This window comes from Siniperca chuatsi, linkage group LG7 (assembly GCF_020085105.1).
Source record: "Siniperca chuatsi isolate FFG_IHB_CAS linkage group LG7, ASM2008510v1, whole genome shotgun sequence".
Classification (NCBI taxonomy): Eukaryota; Metazoa; Chordata; class Actinopteri; order Centrarchiformes; family Sinipercidae; genus Siniperca; species Siniperca chuatsi.
In genome coordinates this window covers 16,262,101-16,277,495 of record NC_058048.1, presented here as the reverse complement: position 1 = coordinate 16,277,495, position 15,395 = coordinate 16,262,101, and the positions used below count along the sequence as shown (strand labels likewise).

The 15,395-nt window shown below is 42.3% G+C and overlaps 2 protein-coding genes across 3 annotated transcripts; one reads left to right on the top strand and one right to left on the bottom strand.

Moving 5' to 3' along the window:
• Positions 1 to 73: 73 nt before the first annotated feature.
• scarf1 (scavenger receptor class F, member 1) lies at positions 74 to 9,401 on the top strand. 2 transcript variants are annotated; one of them, XM_044203504.1, is made up of 11 exons: positions 76 to 672; positions 1,020 to 1,081; positions 1,238 to 1,339; positions 2,191 to 2,731; positions 2,826 to 3,044; positions 4,149 to 4,277; positions 5,107 to 5,213; positions 5,311 to 5,422; positions 5,739 to 5,863; positions 6,457 to 6,594; positions 6,721 to 9,401. In XM_044203504.1, exons 1-11 carry the CDS (start codon positions 572 to 574, stop codon positions 7,848 to 7,850), a joined length of 2,766 nt encoding a protein of 921 aa, XP_044059439.1. In that variant the 5' UTR covers positions 76 to 571; the 3' UTR covers positions 7,851 to 9,401. The 2 variants fall into 2 exon arrangements, with proteins under 2 accessions (XP_044059440.1, XP_044059439.1); XM_044203505.1 differs by lacking the exon at positions 1,238 to 1,339 and having other exon boundaries at positions 74 to 672.
• vtna (vitronectin a) lies at positions 8,341 to 15,047 on the bottom strand. The gene is made up of 8 exons (XM_044203506.1): positions 14,890 to 15,047; positions 13,875 to 13,994; positions 13,322 to 13,780; positions 13,018 to 13,157; positions 12,754 to 12,910; positions 12,454 to 12,606; positions 11,856 to 12,359; positions 8,341 to 10,550 (listed from the first exon to the last, which is right to left on the bottom strand). Exons 1-8 carry the CDS (start codon positions 14,948 to 14,950, stop codon positions 10,432 to 10,434), a joined length of 1,713 nt encoding a protein of 570 aa, XP_044059441.1. The 5' UTR covers positions 14,951 to 15,047; the 3' UTR covers positions 8,341 to 10,431.
• Positions 15,048 to 15,395: the final 348 nt, after the last annotated feature.

Sequence of the window (15,395 nt, the reverse complement as noted above, 5' to 3'; positions counted from 1 at the left end):
AATGCATTTTCTTCCTTGATTCAAGAACAAAACACCCAATACTAGATTCAAAAATGGTATTGTGTTTTTTACATTAACTAAAAGTGATCATGTGATCATCTATGTACTGACTTTCGAGACTTATAAGGAGGACGAAGGCGTTCTTCATCATGTCCTGGACTGTTAACAATAGATTCTGGGAAAAAGGGAACATCAGGGGTGTGTGTTTGTGTTTGTAGTGTGTGCGGCGAGTTTTGTGAGTTAGTGTTCGACCATCTTTAAAAAGCTCTGTCTGGCTGAATAGAAGGAAGTGGCTCTGACTTCCCCAGGAAATGGGAAGAGGAAACCCGGGGGCTTCGACCTCTCTGGCTGCAGTGGAGCCACAAGACGACTCACAGGAGAGGGAGAGAAGGGGAAGGAGGGAAGGGTGGAGGGTAGACAGAGAGAGAGATACTGCCTTTCATTGTGCGCCCTCCGTCTGGAAGGAGAACAAGTTGAGAGGAAAGAAAGAAGCCAGGAACAGACTGGACATAAGAGACGTGAGACAGAAAGGTATTTGGCTCCTGGTTTTGGGTTCGGGCTTTGTGTGGAGATGAATCTTCTCCTCGGAGCTCTGAGTGCTCTGCTCTGCTGCTCGTTGTCCTCCTCACACACACTGGATCCTGCTGGTAGGAACGTCTGCCACAACATCAGGTACACTTCAACTTTATTGTCACTCACACTTGCTATCTTCTTACTGTTTTACCGTCAAGTGACGACAGCAGGAGCCAGACGGAAAAGATTTTGACAACCCTGGGGATAAAGCAGGATATTAGTACTATTCCTGTGACAAACTGTAGGTATTTCTCAAGGAGCTCTACCTTCTCAAGGAGTGTAGGACTGTGCTGGGCAGCTGCTTGGTCTGAATACAGGCTAAATTCTGTCTTCTTTTCCTTTTAATAATTTCCTTAGGCTATTGCTAGTGTTTGTAGTTGGATTTTTCCTGGTTAGAAACCACAGAGTGTTTTATTATAAGTTTTGATTATTTTCTGTATATTCAGGGACCCCTCCACCCTGGTCTGTTGCACTGGATGGCGTCAAGAGGGAAAAGAGTGCACTATACGTGAGTTTCACTACTTTAATGGCCAGCAATCTGCAGGAGTTATGCTTTAACTGCCTCTATATTTGCTGTGTTTTCCTGGTTTCTCATTCACTAGTATGCTGTTTGTGTGTGTGTGTGTGTGTGTGTGTGTGTGTGTGTGTGTGTGTGTGTGTGTAGCTGTGTGTGAGGGCGAGCAGGCCTGCCTAAAGAATGAGATCTGTGTGTATCCTGGAGTGTGTCGATGCCCACCTGGCTACTACGGAGCTCAATGTAAAACACGTGAGTCACAATAAATGACAGGAGCTGTTTGGCATCAATTAAGTCGTGTGTGTTTTTTCGGTTTGATTTACAATGCACACATTAAGTATTTCAGTTTTATTGTGTAAAAGTGACCATTTAGGGTCACTTAAGATGATACTAATATCATAAACTTGTAAATGTTTCTCATAAATTGCATGTGACCTGCTCCTGTTTAACACACACTGTACAATGTGGCTCACTGATCCCTTTTTCTAAATGTAGAGAATTTTAATACTAAACCACAATAACATGAGTCACTGTCGCCAAGTGTCTATAAAGGTCATTTATTGTAAGAAACCAGTGGTGGAAGAAGTATTCAGATCTTTAACTTAAGTAAAAGTATCAATACAACAATATAAAAATACTACAGAAGTGTTATCAGCTTAACGTAAAAGTATTTGTTTGGCAGAAAATGTGCACAAATATGTAGCACATTGTTGTTGTTATTGATAAATCAGTGCATAAGTAGCATTTTACTGTTGTAGCTGGTCAAGGTGGAGCTTGCTGTCAATACTGTGTCCAGTGGTTCCCAACCTAGGGGTCGGGCCTCCTCCAAAAGGTCACGAGATAAACCTGAGAGGTCATGAGAGGATTAACAGAGATAAAGAGAAAACAAAGTTCTGCTTCACAAATTTGCATTCCTTTTTTTAGACTTTTTTCTTTAATAAAACATTTACAGAAGTAGAAGTATCATAAAATGGAAAATATTGAAGTACAGTGCTTGGGTAAATATACTTAGTTATATTCCACTACTTTACACAGTGTTTACAGTGTTTTTGTGCAGCATTATGCATTGTATGTATTCCCTGTGTTTGTTTGGTTGTTACCAGGCTGTCCTCCTGAGTTCTGGGCCTCAGACTGCCGCCAGGTGTGTCAGTGCCACCCACACGGCCGCTGTCACCCCGTCACCGGTGAGTGCACCTGCAACCCTAACCGCTGGGGTCCGCTGTGTCAGTATGCCTGCAAGTGCGCCCGGCACGGCCACTGCCACCCCGTCCACGGAAACTGCACCTGCGACGAGGGCTGGTGGATGCCGACCTGCTCCAAGCCTTGCCAGTGCGTCAGCGGGGGATCTGTGGGCCCCGGCTGTGACCAGCTAACGGGCTGGTGTCAGTGCCACAGGGGCCACTGGGGGCTGAAATGTCCCATCACTTGCAACTGCTACCTGTCACCATGTAATCAGCGTACCGGTGTGTGTGTTTGCGAGGCAGGCTGGTGGGGACCCAGCTGTGACCGGCGATGTAACTGTGACCTCACACACAGCAGCTGTGACCTGGCCAACGGGCAGTGCCTGTGCCACCCGGGGTACCATGGTCTCTTCTGCAACCAGCCCTGTGAAGCTGGGAAGTATGGCAGTGGTTGTAAAATGAGGTAGGTGTAAGGTAAGATACATTAGTTTGTTTAAACACCTGTGTGTTAGTGGTAACTCTCTTGCTCTCTTTCTGTTTGTATCTCCTGTCCTTAGTTGTGGTTTCTGTAAAGACAACCAGCTCTGCTCTGCCACTGATGGTGCCTGCGATGCCTGTGAGCCCGGCTGGAACGGTACACGATGCGACCAGCCGTGCCCGTCTGGTTATTACGGTGACGGCTGCCAGGAGAAGTGTCCACGTTGCAGAAATAATGAACCCTGTGACCCAAAAACTGGGAAATGTTGGAGGTGTGACGCTGGATGGACTGGACCCAGGTGTGCGTGCGAGTTTAAGGGCATACAAGACCATGCTGTTCTTAAGTTACAGTGATGGTTACCAGATCATTTGTGGGTTTTTCAGGTTTTAGACCAAAAAATAACATTTTGCATTACAACCAATCATTTTACAGAGCACATCATGAGACAAGGTTTCTTGACCTTTTCTGCTGTTTTTAGATCATCAAAATAATATCACTTGCCATCATCAATTTTAGAAATCTCCTACGACTCGTCAGCATGTCAAGTGACCCCACACTGGGTCCCAACCCCAAGTTTAAGAACATCTGCCATAAGCGTATCTACTTCTCAGTTATCTGTTGGTTTCCATTTATTTCAACTTGTTATGAAAATGAACCTGCAGAGATTTGAAACTTGTCTCACAGCAGACATCGTGCAAAAAGTTTATAGTTATTTCTGTCAAAAGTTACATTTTCATCCTGTGGGGATGCAGTTGAGAACCGGGAACTCAAAACACTTCCCTCTTGGTGCATACAGTTGTTTGTGGGAAGTTCCAACATCAGCGAGTTGGCTGCCAAACTCCATTTCACTGACTATCAGTTGTAGTCAAAAAGTCAAACTCAGAAGAGGAAAGATGATGAAGTTTCACTTGCCTTGAAAAAGAAAGAATTATCCAGCCAGTCACAGCTCACTACTTCATTGCCATTAACATGTGATGGATAGATTGTCTCCCCAAGTGAGTTTCAACTCTGCATATTGATTTTCATACTGTATGGCAATCAGTGCAAATAGCTGGCTGTAACAAAGTTAATGCAGTTTATAGTTAAAGTGCTAATCCATGCAAAACCAGTGGTGTGATCCTGGTAGTCTTTTATAATGGTCAAAAATGAATTCTATATGAAAATGCTCCTTGATCTTGCCTTTGCTTGCATCTTCACGTTTCTAAAGGAGCCAGCATTACAGAGTGTGTGGACTTTATATGGACTGATCTGTGTGGGACAACTCTCCACATAAAAGGGAAAAGAGTCAAATCAGTTTAAATAGTTAATACATGTAGTGAGATTGATGTTTAGGATTAGAAAATGAATGTCGGTAAATTTTCTCTTATTATTTGTGTCCTTGGTCATCGCTCCCTCTCGCCAGGTGTGAGGCGGCCTGCTCTAACAGGACGTTTGGAGATGCCTGCAGCTTCCTGTGTGGCCCTTGTTTCCATGGGTACTGCCATCACATGACAGGAAGATGTGTCTGTCAGCCAGGCTTTCAGGGAGAGAGGTGGGCAAATTAAAGCAATGTTTCTCTTTGGAATATAGTTATAGTTTAAAAAACACACTCACACACACAGATCATTTAACCTGCCACACCAACACACTTCGTTGACAGCATTATTCTTGCGATACCTATACTACAAGAGAAACTACAATGCAACAGTTTCTATGTTTTGTTTTTTTCCGTCATGCCTGCTGTGTTATGAAAGCCTGAAAATGGCTGTAGTGTCAGCAGATTGATAGGGGCCTTTATTCTTGTGCAAATATTTAAACTGAGAGAAATGCTTTAAAATATGGACACACAGTGTTTAACCACAGTGTTAGTTAAACCGATCTAACAAGTCCAAACATCAGCTAAATGATACATACATTATACATTTGTTTTGAAAGATTTTGCATGTTTTAATCTATTAACCACTGAAACTAACATTACTGTTTTATTTTTGTCAAACTTACATCACTATCGTGTACTGTAGTAATGCAGTTGCGAGCATGGACTGTCTTCCTCGTTGGTGCGTTCAAGGAACCTCTGGCATCTGCGCTTTAACAGTTGGCCTCTAAACAGCACTGCAGTCATGAAGTGTGTTTCCATAAGATCAAAGCCAGAGGACAAACAGTCAGCAAACATGAAAAAATTCATGTGAATTTGGTTTTGTTTCCTAAACCCGAAGAAGGGGACTTTTCAAACCAAGACAGTCGTGTAATTTAAGCAAATTATGGTCCCTTTAATTTTCTTCTCTATGACGCCACAATGTTTATTAGTCACTAAAATCATGATTCAGTGTTCATACACAGGATTTTCTGTTTGCTGTGGCGTAATTACGTGATTTTTCCAGCTGTAACAGCAGCTGCCCCGCCCTGCAGTTCGGCCTCAACTGTTCCTCTGCCTGTGACTGTGGTGACGGGGTCCGGTGCCACCCAGTCTCTGGTGTCTGCCCCAACGGTACGTCCATCCATCCATCCATCAAAATGGCTCTGTGCATGCTGGTGCCTTAATGGCATCACATGTTTCTTGACGTGCGTGTGTGTGTGTGTATCAGGTGTCAGAGGTTCTGTACTAGCAGGCGTGCTGGTTCCTATACTCCTGTTGCTCCTTGCTGTGCTCTGCTGCTGTTTGTGTTGTGGAGGAGGCCCTGTTGATGGCAAAGACAGGTCTGTACCTCACTTCCCTCTATCAACATTTACGCCCACTTACCATACTGTATAAGCCCAAACACTACTGGACTACCTTGACCAGGACAAGCTGTGATCTTTTCAGGCCTCTTTTGTCCTTTCCCTCTACAGAGCCATATTTATGTAACACAACCCAGAATCTGGAAGTATTAACTTTATAATTCTTCCTTAAAATTGGTAATTGTTGTATTATCATGACATTTTGGGTTGTGGGAAGACATTCAGTTCAACTATGGCACTGTGCAATAGTGTGAAATTCTGACTATATAAATCATTGTAACCTTCTTTCTTCCAGGGCAACTGTGGCTGATGGAGGCTTGTCTGTTCGGATGAAATATCACGTCTACAGCGTCCTGGCTAACATCGGCGCTGCACTTCCCTGTATCTCTGACTGGTCCTCTGGCCTGCCTCGTGTCACTGGTCAGTCCTACAGCACAGTATTTATAGTATAATCTTGCATAATTTAATACAGTGATACATTCTAATTTATGGATTGTGTACAAACTCTTTAACTCCAAATGTTGCACAAATATGCAAGGATGACAAAGGACAAGATGGACCATTTTGTAATTCACCATAAATTACTTATTCTCATGAGGACTTTAGTTATTTGTCAGACTTATGAAAGTTTGATTATACAGCTTCTTCGGAATTAAATGAAATAGATACATTTATCAGAAAATGTATCCGTCCCCACCCCTGTGTTTGAATTTGTGGAATAAGGAATTGCTTTAGTTATTGATGCAATAGAGCTAAAAACACAAATTTCAAACATATTTAACAACATGGACAGACTTTTCACTATGGTATTTTAGATCAAACTGAATATATGACAAGTGCAAACACAACAAAAAGAGAAAAGTTTATCTACTACTAGTTTATTACTAATTGCAAATTAATAGAATTAAGTCTCTGAGCTCCTGGGATATTAAATGTGTCTCTTAAAACGTAACCTTTACAACCATTACCTTTTATTATCTAATCAATGTTTTATGTCACACACACACACACAGTATCTCACCATGACCCAGAGCTGACGTTCAACCACAGCTTCATTGAGCCTCCTTCATCTGGCTGGGTGACTGAGGGCTCGTCCTTCGACAGTGACGAGGAGGAGGGAGAGGCGCTCTACTGTGTCCCTCCAAGAGAAGGTAGGAACATGGATACACCAAACTTTAAATTGCCCTCTTTTGGTGGTGAGCAGAACTGCCACTGCAGACTTCCCCCTCCATCTCTACTTATGTCACAAGACTTTTCTGTCTCCGTGTATTTGGCAGACATCCCGACGGTAACGGGCAGCGAGTTCCAGGAGATGAGCTCGAAGTGTAACATGTTCTTAGACCCATCCGGCTTCAGCAGTGAGGACATCACCTTGCCCTTCAACATCCCTCGCACCTCCAGCATCGCCAAGTCCAAGAGGCCATCTGTTTCTTTTGCCGAGGGCACCCGCTTCAGCCCCAAGGAGAGGTGTGGCTCGGCTCAGGACGCTGGAGCTCTCCCTGGACGCAACAAACTCAAGTCACCCTGGGGGGTTTTGATGCTCTCTGCCCTCCAAAGTCAGGGAGGTGCAGCGAGAACTGGGGAAGAAGATGGAGCTGAGGGTGAAGAGCGGGGAGATGAAGTGGATGTGCAGGAGACAGACAACCAGGAATCAAGCTGTGAGGTAGAGGACCAGGAAGTAGACAGAACCCCATCCCGGGCCACCCTGCAGGTCCCCGGGGCATCAGGACGAAGACGGACTATGTCCAATACAGCTGCTCATAAAGGGAGCCAGCTGCCAACATCTGCCTCTGATGCTCAAGCGGGGGTCTCAAATAAGGTCACCACAGTGTACGTGACGGTGGGTAAGGCAGGTAGGCCCGTGTCGAAACTGGAGTCGAGCTCTGAAGGCCCCGTTCAGGCAGTGCTACGGCGACTCGGCAGCCTCCAGAGACAAAGGGAGCAGGAGTCTGGAAGGCCCAAGCCCAAGGCAGCTGAGGGGATCACCAAACCACCCAGGAAGAAGCTCGGAGCTCGGGCGAGTTTGTGGGAGCGGGGGGGGTCGTCTGGAGGGGAGGCTGGCGTATGTAAGCCAATCAGGAGAAAGCATGCTTCCCTCAACTCCGCTGACACAGCTGGTGCTAATGACGCTCCATCATCAGAGAGCGGCACTCCAAAAAGGCCACTGTCGTCCATTTTGCAAAGCGTGCCAGAGGTGGCTTCAGCTGACTCAGGGTCAGATCTGAGGGCTGAGGGAGACACAAGGCGGGATGGTGACCCGTGTACAGGAAGAATTGAGAGCAACTACCTGACTGTGGGACCAGCAGGAGACGCTGCAGGTCTCACTGAGGTCATCGCCAATGACGGCGCAGTGGTCAGTGTGAATGATGAACCCTGCTATGAAAATGTCATGATTAAACACTCATAACCTCTAAGAAACTAATATGTCAGCAGGTCTGATCCAAAAACAAATGCATATTTATTATCCTGCACACAGGTAGTAACTACTGTCCATCTGAGGAAATTACAGGTCTGTGATTCTTGAATTATGGTGTCATTTGTTAAACAGTTATGTACAAGTATAGCTTGCATTATGCAGCATTAACTTTTAGCCTAAATTCTACAGAATACACATGAAATTTATATTTTAGGTTGAAAGAAAAAGGAAACAAATAAACTACAGAATATCAGATGTGGTATTTGGGTAATTTCTCCTAACAATACCACTGGTTACATTCAGTATCTCAATTTTCATATGAACAATTGAGCGGTAATTGTTTTTATTTGCTCCAGTGTTGATGTTTTATTATCTGTATTCATACAAGTACTGTAATATCCGTGTCTGCTTCTTGACTCAGAAGGGATAAGACTGGAGAATGGTCTTTTATGGAAAAAATCACCAGGAAGACAGGAGCATATCATAGTAGTTGTAAAACATCATGAACTGTGTTCTTTATTCAAGCAAAAACATATAATTTAAGCATGCAAATACGATTTGAGTCTGCTCCTGTACTGATATTTTTATTTGTCATGGATGAAAATACAAGTAAGAACAGACTGTAACAAGTTGTAATATGTGATCAAATGTGACTCACTCTGAATCAGTACTCAGTACACCCTTTAGACGTCTGTCAAAAGCTGCTACAATTCAACAAGGCTGCTTTGTCAGTGTATTATAGTTTTATATTTAGCTCTCTTATACAAGTCAGTAGAGGTCAGAAAACTGGAATTGTAAGAATGTTTTCACATCTAGATTACCTTACCTTTTCCATCAATATGAGAAAATGTTGTTAATTAACATATCGACCAAGTCGCAAAATGTTGATACTGAACGCATTTAGCAAAACGTTCACTTACAACTTTTTAATTTGCTTTCCAGACAATGTCCAATTTTGCAATACAATATCCACTCGCAGCAACTAAAGCATGACTCTACTGTTTCATGGTTGTGTTTAGGCACTTACAGCACCTGGTTAAGAGTAGAGAAAGAGAGATCATGTTCAATTTAACTGAAGTCACAACCTTTTCCAAACCTCAACCAAAGCGCTTTTGTTGCCTAAACCTAACCACACGTGAGCCTCAGGATATGAACCCGGGGCTCTGGCGTCAAAGTCCTGCACTTTTATGTATGTGTGTATATAGCGCTTCCTAAACTAGAAAAAACGATGCCAGGGAACATAATTAAAGCAACAATTGGTAAAACAAATTTTTGGATATTCAACTAAACAACCCCCCTGCCCCTGCACTCTCTCTGCTACTAGAGGATGGAGAACAAGGGGGATGCATTTTGGTCGTTTTGCTAACAAGGGGGATGGTATCCCCCCTCATGTTGCCTACTGGGAACATCTGCATGACCCCACGTCAAGATTTTATGACCCTTTGGTACATGAAACCTCCATCATGTCATGAGTGTTTTATATTTTCCTATTCACTGTATGTTCACAATTAATAATGAAAATAAACATTTTAAAAATTTGTAGATACATGATTAAGAAAACATCACCGAATTACTTTGAATGAATGTACTCAGATCTTTTACTTAAGTAGCAATACCACTCTGCAAAAATACTCTGTTACAAGTAAAAGTCCTGCATTCAAGATTTCACTTAAGTACAAATGTATTATCAGCTAAATGTAAAGTGTCCAAAGTAAAAGTACACACACATGGGCAGAGTGGCCAGTTTGAGAGTGATATATTATCACATGTATCATATTATTGGAATATTACTACTGATGCGTTCACACATAAGCAGTATTTTAATATCCCAGCTGGTTGAGGTGGAGCTAATTTCAACTACGTTATACACTGTTGGTTAGTTTAACCTCTAATGATGGATTGTATTTTATAAGTTAGTCATATGTATTGTATGTAAAATCATAATCTGCAAAGTTACCAGTAACTATAGTTTTCAGATAAACGTAGTGGAGCAACAATGACAATATTTCCCTCTGAATGGTAGTGGAGTAGAAGTATAAAGTAGCATAAAATTTAAATACTCATGTACAAGTACTTCAAAACTGTACTTTAGTACAGTACTTGAGTAAATGTAGTTAGATTCCACCACTGATGCAATGTAAAAAACTCCTTAATTACAATGACACTGAAAACTAAGAAATGAGAACCTTATAACTGTTGCAAATGAGCGTTTGTTTTTAATCAAAACGTAGCCTAAAATTTTGCTACCAATTTCAGACTGCTGATAGTTCCTTTGCAACCTGCTCTGTCTTTCTCAATTGAGCAATTTTTCACTATAGTTGTGTTTAATAAAGAAGGTCAGCTGTTGTTGACAACAGATTTCAGAAAATCAACCAGCTGAACTTTGGCCACGAGGAGCAGTGTGTGGACTTTCATTGATCTCCAATATTTGCTCAAGTTGATGAGCGGCTTGTTATGCGTTACACTGAACATGTTTGACACACTTTTGTACAACCAACACTGCCTGCTTCAGTTAAAATGAATCATCGGTTATATACAAATGATCATAGTAAAATACCTAAAATATTTGAAACTACTTCTCTGCCCCGGTGGTGTCTGAACAGCCGAGCCAGTACTTGGCGATGGATCTGGGATATGGTGGCATGGCAGGGTCAACTCTCTTGGTCCTCAGGTCCACTCTGTAGTATTTATCTAGAAGACACATAAAACAAGACAGTCATTTGTTTTCCCTCTCTGGATAACTTGAGAAGAGTGGATTAAAGGTCAAAACTGGTGCTCTGGAGTCAAAGGATTAAGATGTTCCTTTTTGTGTAAAGCTAATCTCACTCTCAGCCAGTAAACTTAACAGTAGTTTGGAACTGTTGTCACTGTCAACGTTAATCACAACACTCCTTTATTCTTGTATTTTTCTTGTCTTGTCTTTGGTGACTCTTCAGACAACAGTACTGAATATCACTGAACAGTGACAGGCAGAAATACACAAGGAGTGATTTTAGGCATCTGTTTCTTTGTCATGTGGACTAATAAACAGCATGTGACAAGTTATAATAAGTCATCTGTGGCTGTGACAGAGCTGGGGAAAGTTTGATAAAATTACTGAGTTCCTGTCCTCTCTCCCAGCTATCCCAGCTATTAGTCTGTCTGAAAAACCTGAAACATGCCCCCGGGAAAAGAGGGAGTTTTTTTTTCTTCTTTTGGACGAACGGGAGAAGCCCACAGGTACGGAGCGAGAATATACCGGACGCAGCACGCAGCACGCAGCAGATGACGATGATTTCTTCTCATGGATCGTCTCTATTGTTGTATTTGATGTATTTCTGTACTGCTTCTGTGTTTTCTTTGCACCTTTGAATGAATTTCCTCCTTTGGATAATAAAGTAAAATTGGATTTGATTTGATTACAGCTCCCATGTGGTTTTAACAGCATGCCAATAGAAAAGACTTACGGGATATGCTGTTCTTAATTATTGCTATTTTTTTTCAGTGTAGCTAACTGTATATTTAAGGCCTGCTCATCGTATCCTATTTGCATTCATAATGATTTAATTAATCAGTGCTGCTAGCCACAATTTAACCAACAGATAACAACTACTTTGACAATCGCTTAAATATTAAAGTGATTTATCAAACAAAAAAGCCAAACATTCACAGGTTACAGGTTCTCAAATGTGAGGGTTTGCTGCTTTTCTCAGTTTTATGTCACTGTAAACTAAATCTATCTTTAGGTTTTGGACTGTTGGACAGAACAAAAGAAGCGATATGAAGACGTCACCTTGGGCTTGGAGAAAATTGTGATGAGCATTTTTCACTATTTTCTGACATTTTAAAGACTAAGCAGTTAATCAATAATAAATATAATTGTTAGTAGCAGCCTTTATTGTAACACATATCTCAGTTTTCAGTGGTGATGACTCCAGTTTGACCATCATGTGGTCTAAAGTCTGACTATTATTAACCTAAACTGCACCGCTAATGAATCTGTCCCTGCAGTGTTACCTCCTTTAAAGAAGTAGACGCTCTGCATGGGCAGACTCCTCTGGATGGACTCCCAGTGCGACCTGTCACCTCTGGAATCAAAGTTGCCTCTGTTGTTCTGGCGGTAACCATCTCTCCGTCTGTTCTGGTCCCAGTCTTGATCCCACCGTCTGTCCCAGTCTCGTCCGAGCCGCTCCTCCATTTCCATCCTCCTCTCTGCCAACCTCAGACCCATTTCCATCCCTGCTTCTGCAAAGTCCCGGCCCATGTTCATCCCCTGCTCGGTCATGGATCCCCAGAAGGGTGAACGGCTTTGCATCCTACGACCCCACTGCTGTCCGTACTGCTGGTCCCACTGCTGACCTTGCTGTTGACCCCACTGCTGGTCAGGCTGGTAGTCGTCGCGGCGTCGTGTGGACCTCCGGGGAGGGACGTACATTCTGCCTGTCATGACAGCATCCACTGGAGACTTGAGGCCCTTCCAGTCCTTCTCAATGAAGTGGTGTTTGTCATGATGCTGAGGCACTAAAGAAGGTTAGACAAACATGAAGCTGTACAAGTGACAACACCTGCCTCCACCCCCAAACTAGTACAAATGATCTATAACACCACAACTCACAGTCAGAGAAGAGCTCGCTGAAAAAACGCTCAAAGTTGTTGTAGTATACGTCAGTGTAGCGCCTGAACAGTGTGGACGGAGACCTCTCAGACATGCGGATACACTCCTCATGGGACGGCTGGTGCAAAAACTCGTACGTATAATACTGTTCGCCTGGAGAAACCAACAGTTTGAGTTTTAATTTTCATTTAAGTAACTTTATATTAGGTATATGATAAGCACTTTCCACATCATCACATGTTCAAAACACCAAATATTCTCTAGAAATATCTGGATATATTGTGTAATATCTGGCTGTACCTTTGAAAAAATAGACCTTCTCTTTTCCATTGTGACCAGGAGCAGGCAGAGCAAACGCTGCATCCACATGATCTGGAATTTTGTCAAAGCCCACGCTGATATCTCGAGGGTAGTCCTCCTCCAGCACACCGTTATCAAACCTCCAGTACTTGTTTCCCTAATGAAAGTTTAGATTCATTTAAACACTAAATTGTTATCAAGAGCAGCGGTCTGACACACCTGTAACTGGTCAAATTAATACAAGATCATTTCCTGTGTCCCCACCTTGAAGATATAAGTCTTCCCTTGACAGTTGACGCGGGTGAAGGCAGCATCAATAGGCCCGCTAATGCCCCACGTGTCCTTTATGAGCTTTGGATAACCAGGAAGCACCGACTGCTGGTCCAGTTCAAAAAAGTAGTCCCCTAGAAAAAAACAAAACAAGTTCATAGGCATGTTTCCCCACAATAAATAGATCTCATACTTCATTTCCTCTACAGCAAAAGGCAGGCTTTGTAAAAGAAACCCTAAATTTTCTTTATCAAATGTCAGATTACTACATTAGGGGATTACATTGCTAGTCGCTCACCTCTGAAGGCAAACATGGAGCCATTTTTTAGTTGCATGAAGGAGTCAAAAGGCCTCCCACTGCAGGCCACGGCATCTGGGTCAGGATCTTCAGTGGTGGCTGTTGTGACGGGAACAGTGGCCGTCTCAGCTGCTGCATCAATCTGAGGGGGTTTAGTCGTGCTGGGGTCCGCCTGTGTAGGTGAGACTGTCTGTGAAACGGGTTTTACCTGCATTTTCTGAAGCATGGCATCCATCAGTAGCGGGGGTTTGGTCATTTCTAGCGTGGTGTCTGGATGTTGCTGTGGTCTGCGATCAAAGTCTGAGATGGGCTGCTGCGTGGGCCTAAGCTGACGACTGATGACGGTAAAAGATGTGAGGTCCTGTGCTGACTGGAGACTAGAGGGTGGAGTGGTACCTTCAAACAGCTCATCGTCATCATCATCATCATCCTCTGCAAACACAAACGTGTCTCCACGAGCTGAGGGGGAAAAAAGTGATATCAGTGATCATCTGCACCATTTTGACTCATAACATGAATGTATTTTAAACAAATGACCAGAGAGGTTTCTTACTCGTCATGCCACACATGACCTCAAAGTCAGAGCAGCAGCTCTTGTAATACTTGCACATCGAGTCACACTGGCACTGCTTCTGAGAGTCAAAGCCATTCTCACAGCGACCCATACAGGACTCTGATAACAGAAGGACAGAGTTAAAGAAAATGGATTGTCTCTGTTGTTTGAGTTGATGTATTTTTCTTTTTATTCTATTGATCTTTGCACCTCTAACCAAATGAATTTCCTCCTCAATAATTTAATAAAATTAAAGTGAATTTGATTACAGCGCCCATGAGGCTTTGACAGCATGTTAATAGAAAAGACTCATGGGATATGTTGTTCTTTATTATTAATAGTATTTTAGTAATTGTAGCTAGCTCTGTATATTTAATGCTTGCTTATCGTATCCTGTTCATATTCATGATTATAAATCAGTGCTGAAACAAACAGTTAATTGATTGATTGATCAACGATTAACTATTTTGATACTTGCACAAAGTCATATATCAAGCAGAAAAAAAATGGATTTTGGGCCAGACATCACTTTGTGTTCTGGCCATTTGTGATGGGCATTTTTCACTATTTTCTGGCATTTTATAGACTAGGCAAAGAATTGATTAATTGTAAAAATAATAATCAGATTAATTGATAATGAATAAAATTGTTAGTGGCAGTCCTAACTGTAATAAATATGTCTGACAGGGCATCCAAATTGGTTACCTCTGATTGGATGACCCTGTGGTTAAACAAATGAAAAATTATATTAATTAATATGTTGTTAAATGTTCATTCCTTTATCTAATATATTAGATATATACAGACATATATATTATAGTTGTAGCTACTGATGGACATATACAAACTCTAAATCAGGACACATTTGACACACAGTAGTAGGCCCATTATCAAGTCTGACTGTAACATGTTAATAGTATACTGAAGGATGAACAACCACCAGCAACTCTCCTCTATTTGCTTATCACAAATACGTTTCTGAACTTTAAAACTGATTTTTAAATGTTTTACTTACCATCCGCAGCAAAAGTCTGAGCGAGCAGAGCGAGCAGCAGCAGCACGGCCCACAGCTTCATGTTGCCTCTGTTGTGTGAGAGGACAGAATGAGAAAGTAATGACGAACGTTGTGCTCTCACTCATTGGAAACATGTGTCAGTCACCCCACTTCCTTGTTTACTTTAACCCTATTTGCAAACCTTTTTATACTTGAGCAAATACAGAGAGGCACAAAGAGAGAAAGAGATCAATAGGAAACAAAAGTTTAAGCAGTGTGACCTCTGACCACATTGCTTTTGCATCGTTACTGCAATCCGTGGGTCATTTAGTGATCAGTGACTCTCTCTCTGCAGTTTGAGTAATGCTAAGTAATCAGCAACATCATCCTGTGTGATTTTATTACATGCTATCAGGACTAGACTAGACTTGTATGTAGCTTGTAACCCACTGTCACTGTGAGGCCTCAATTAAGACAGAAGAACAGAGTACTGGCCTGTTGTGCAGTCTCATAAAACAGTTTAACAC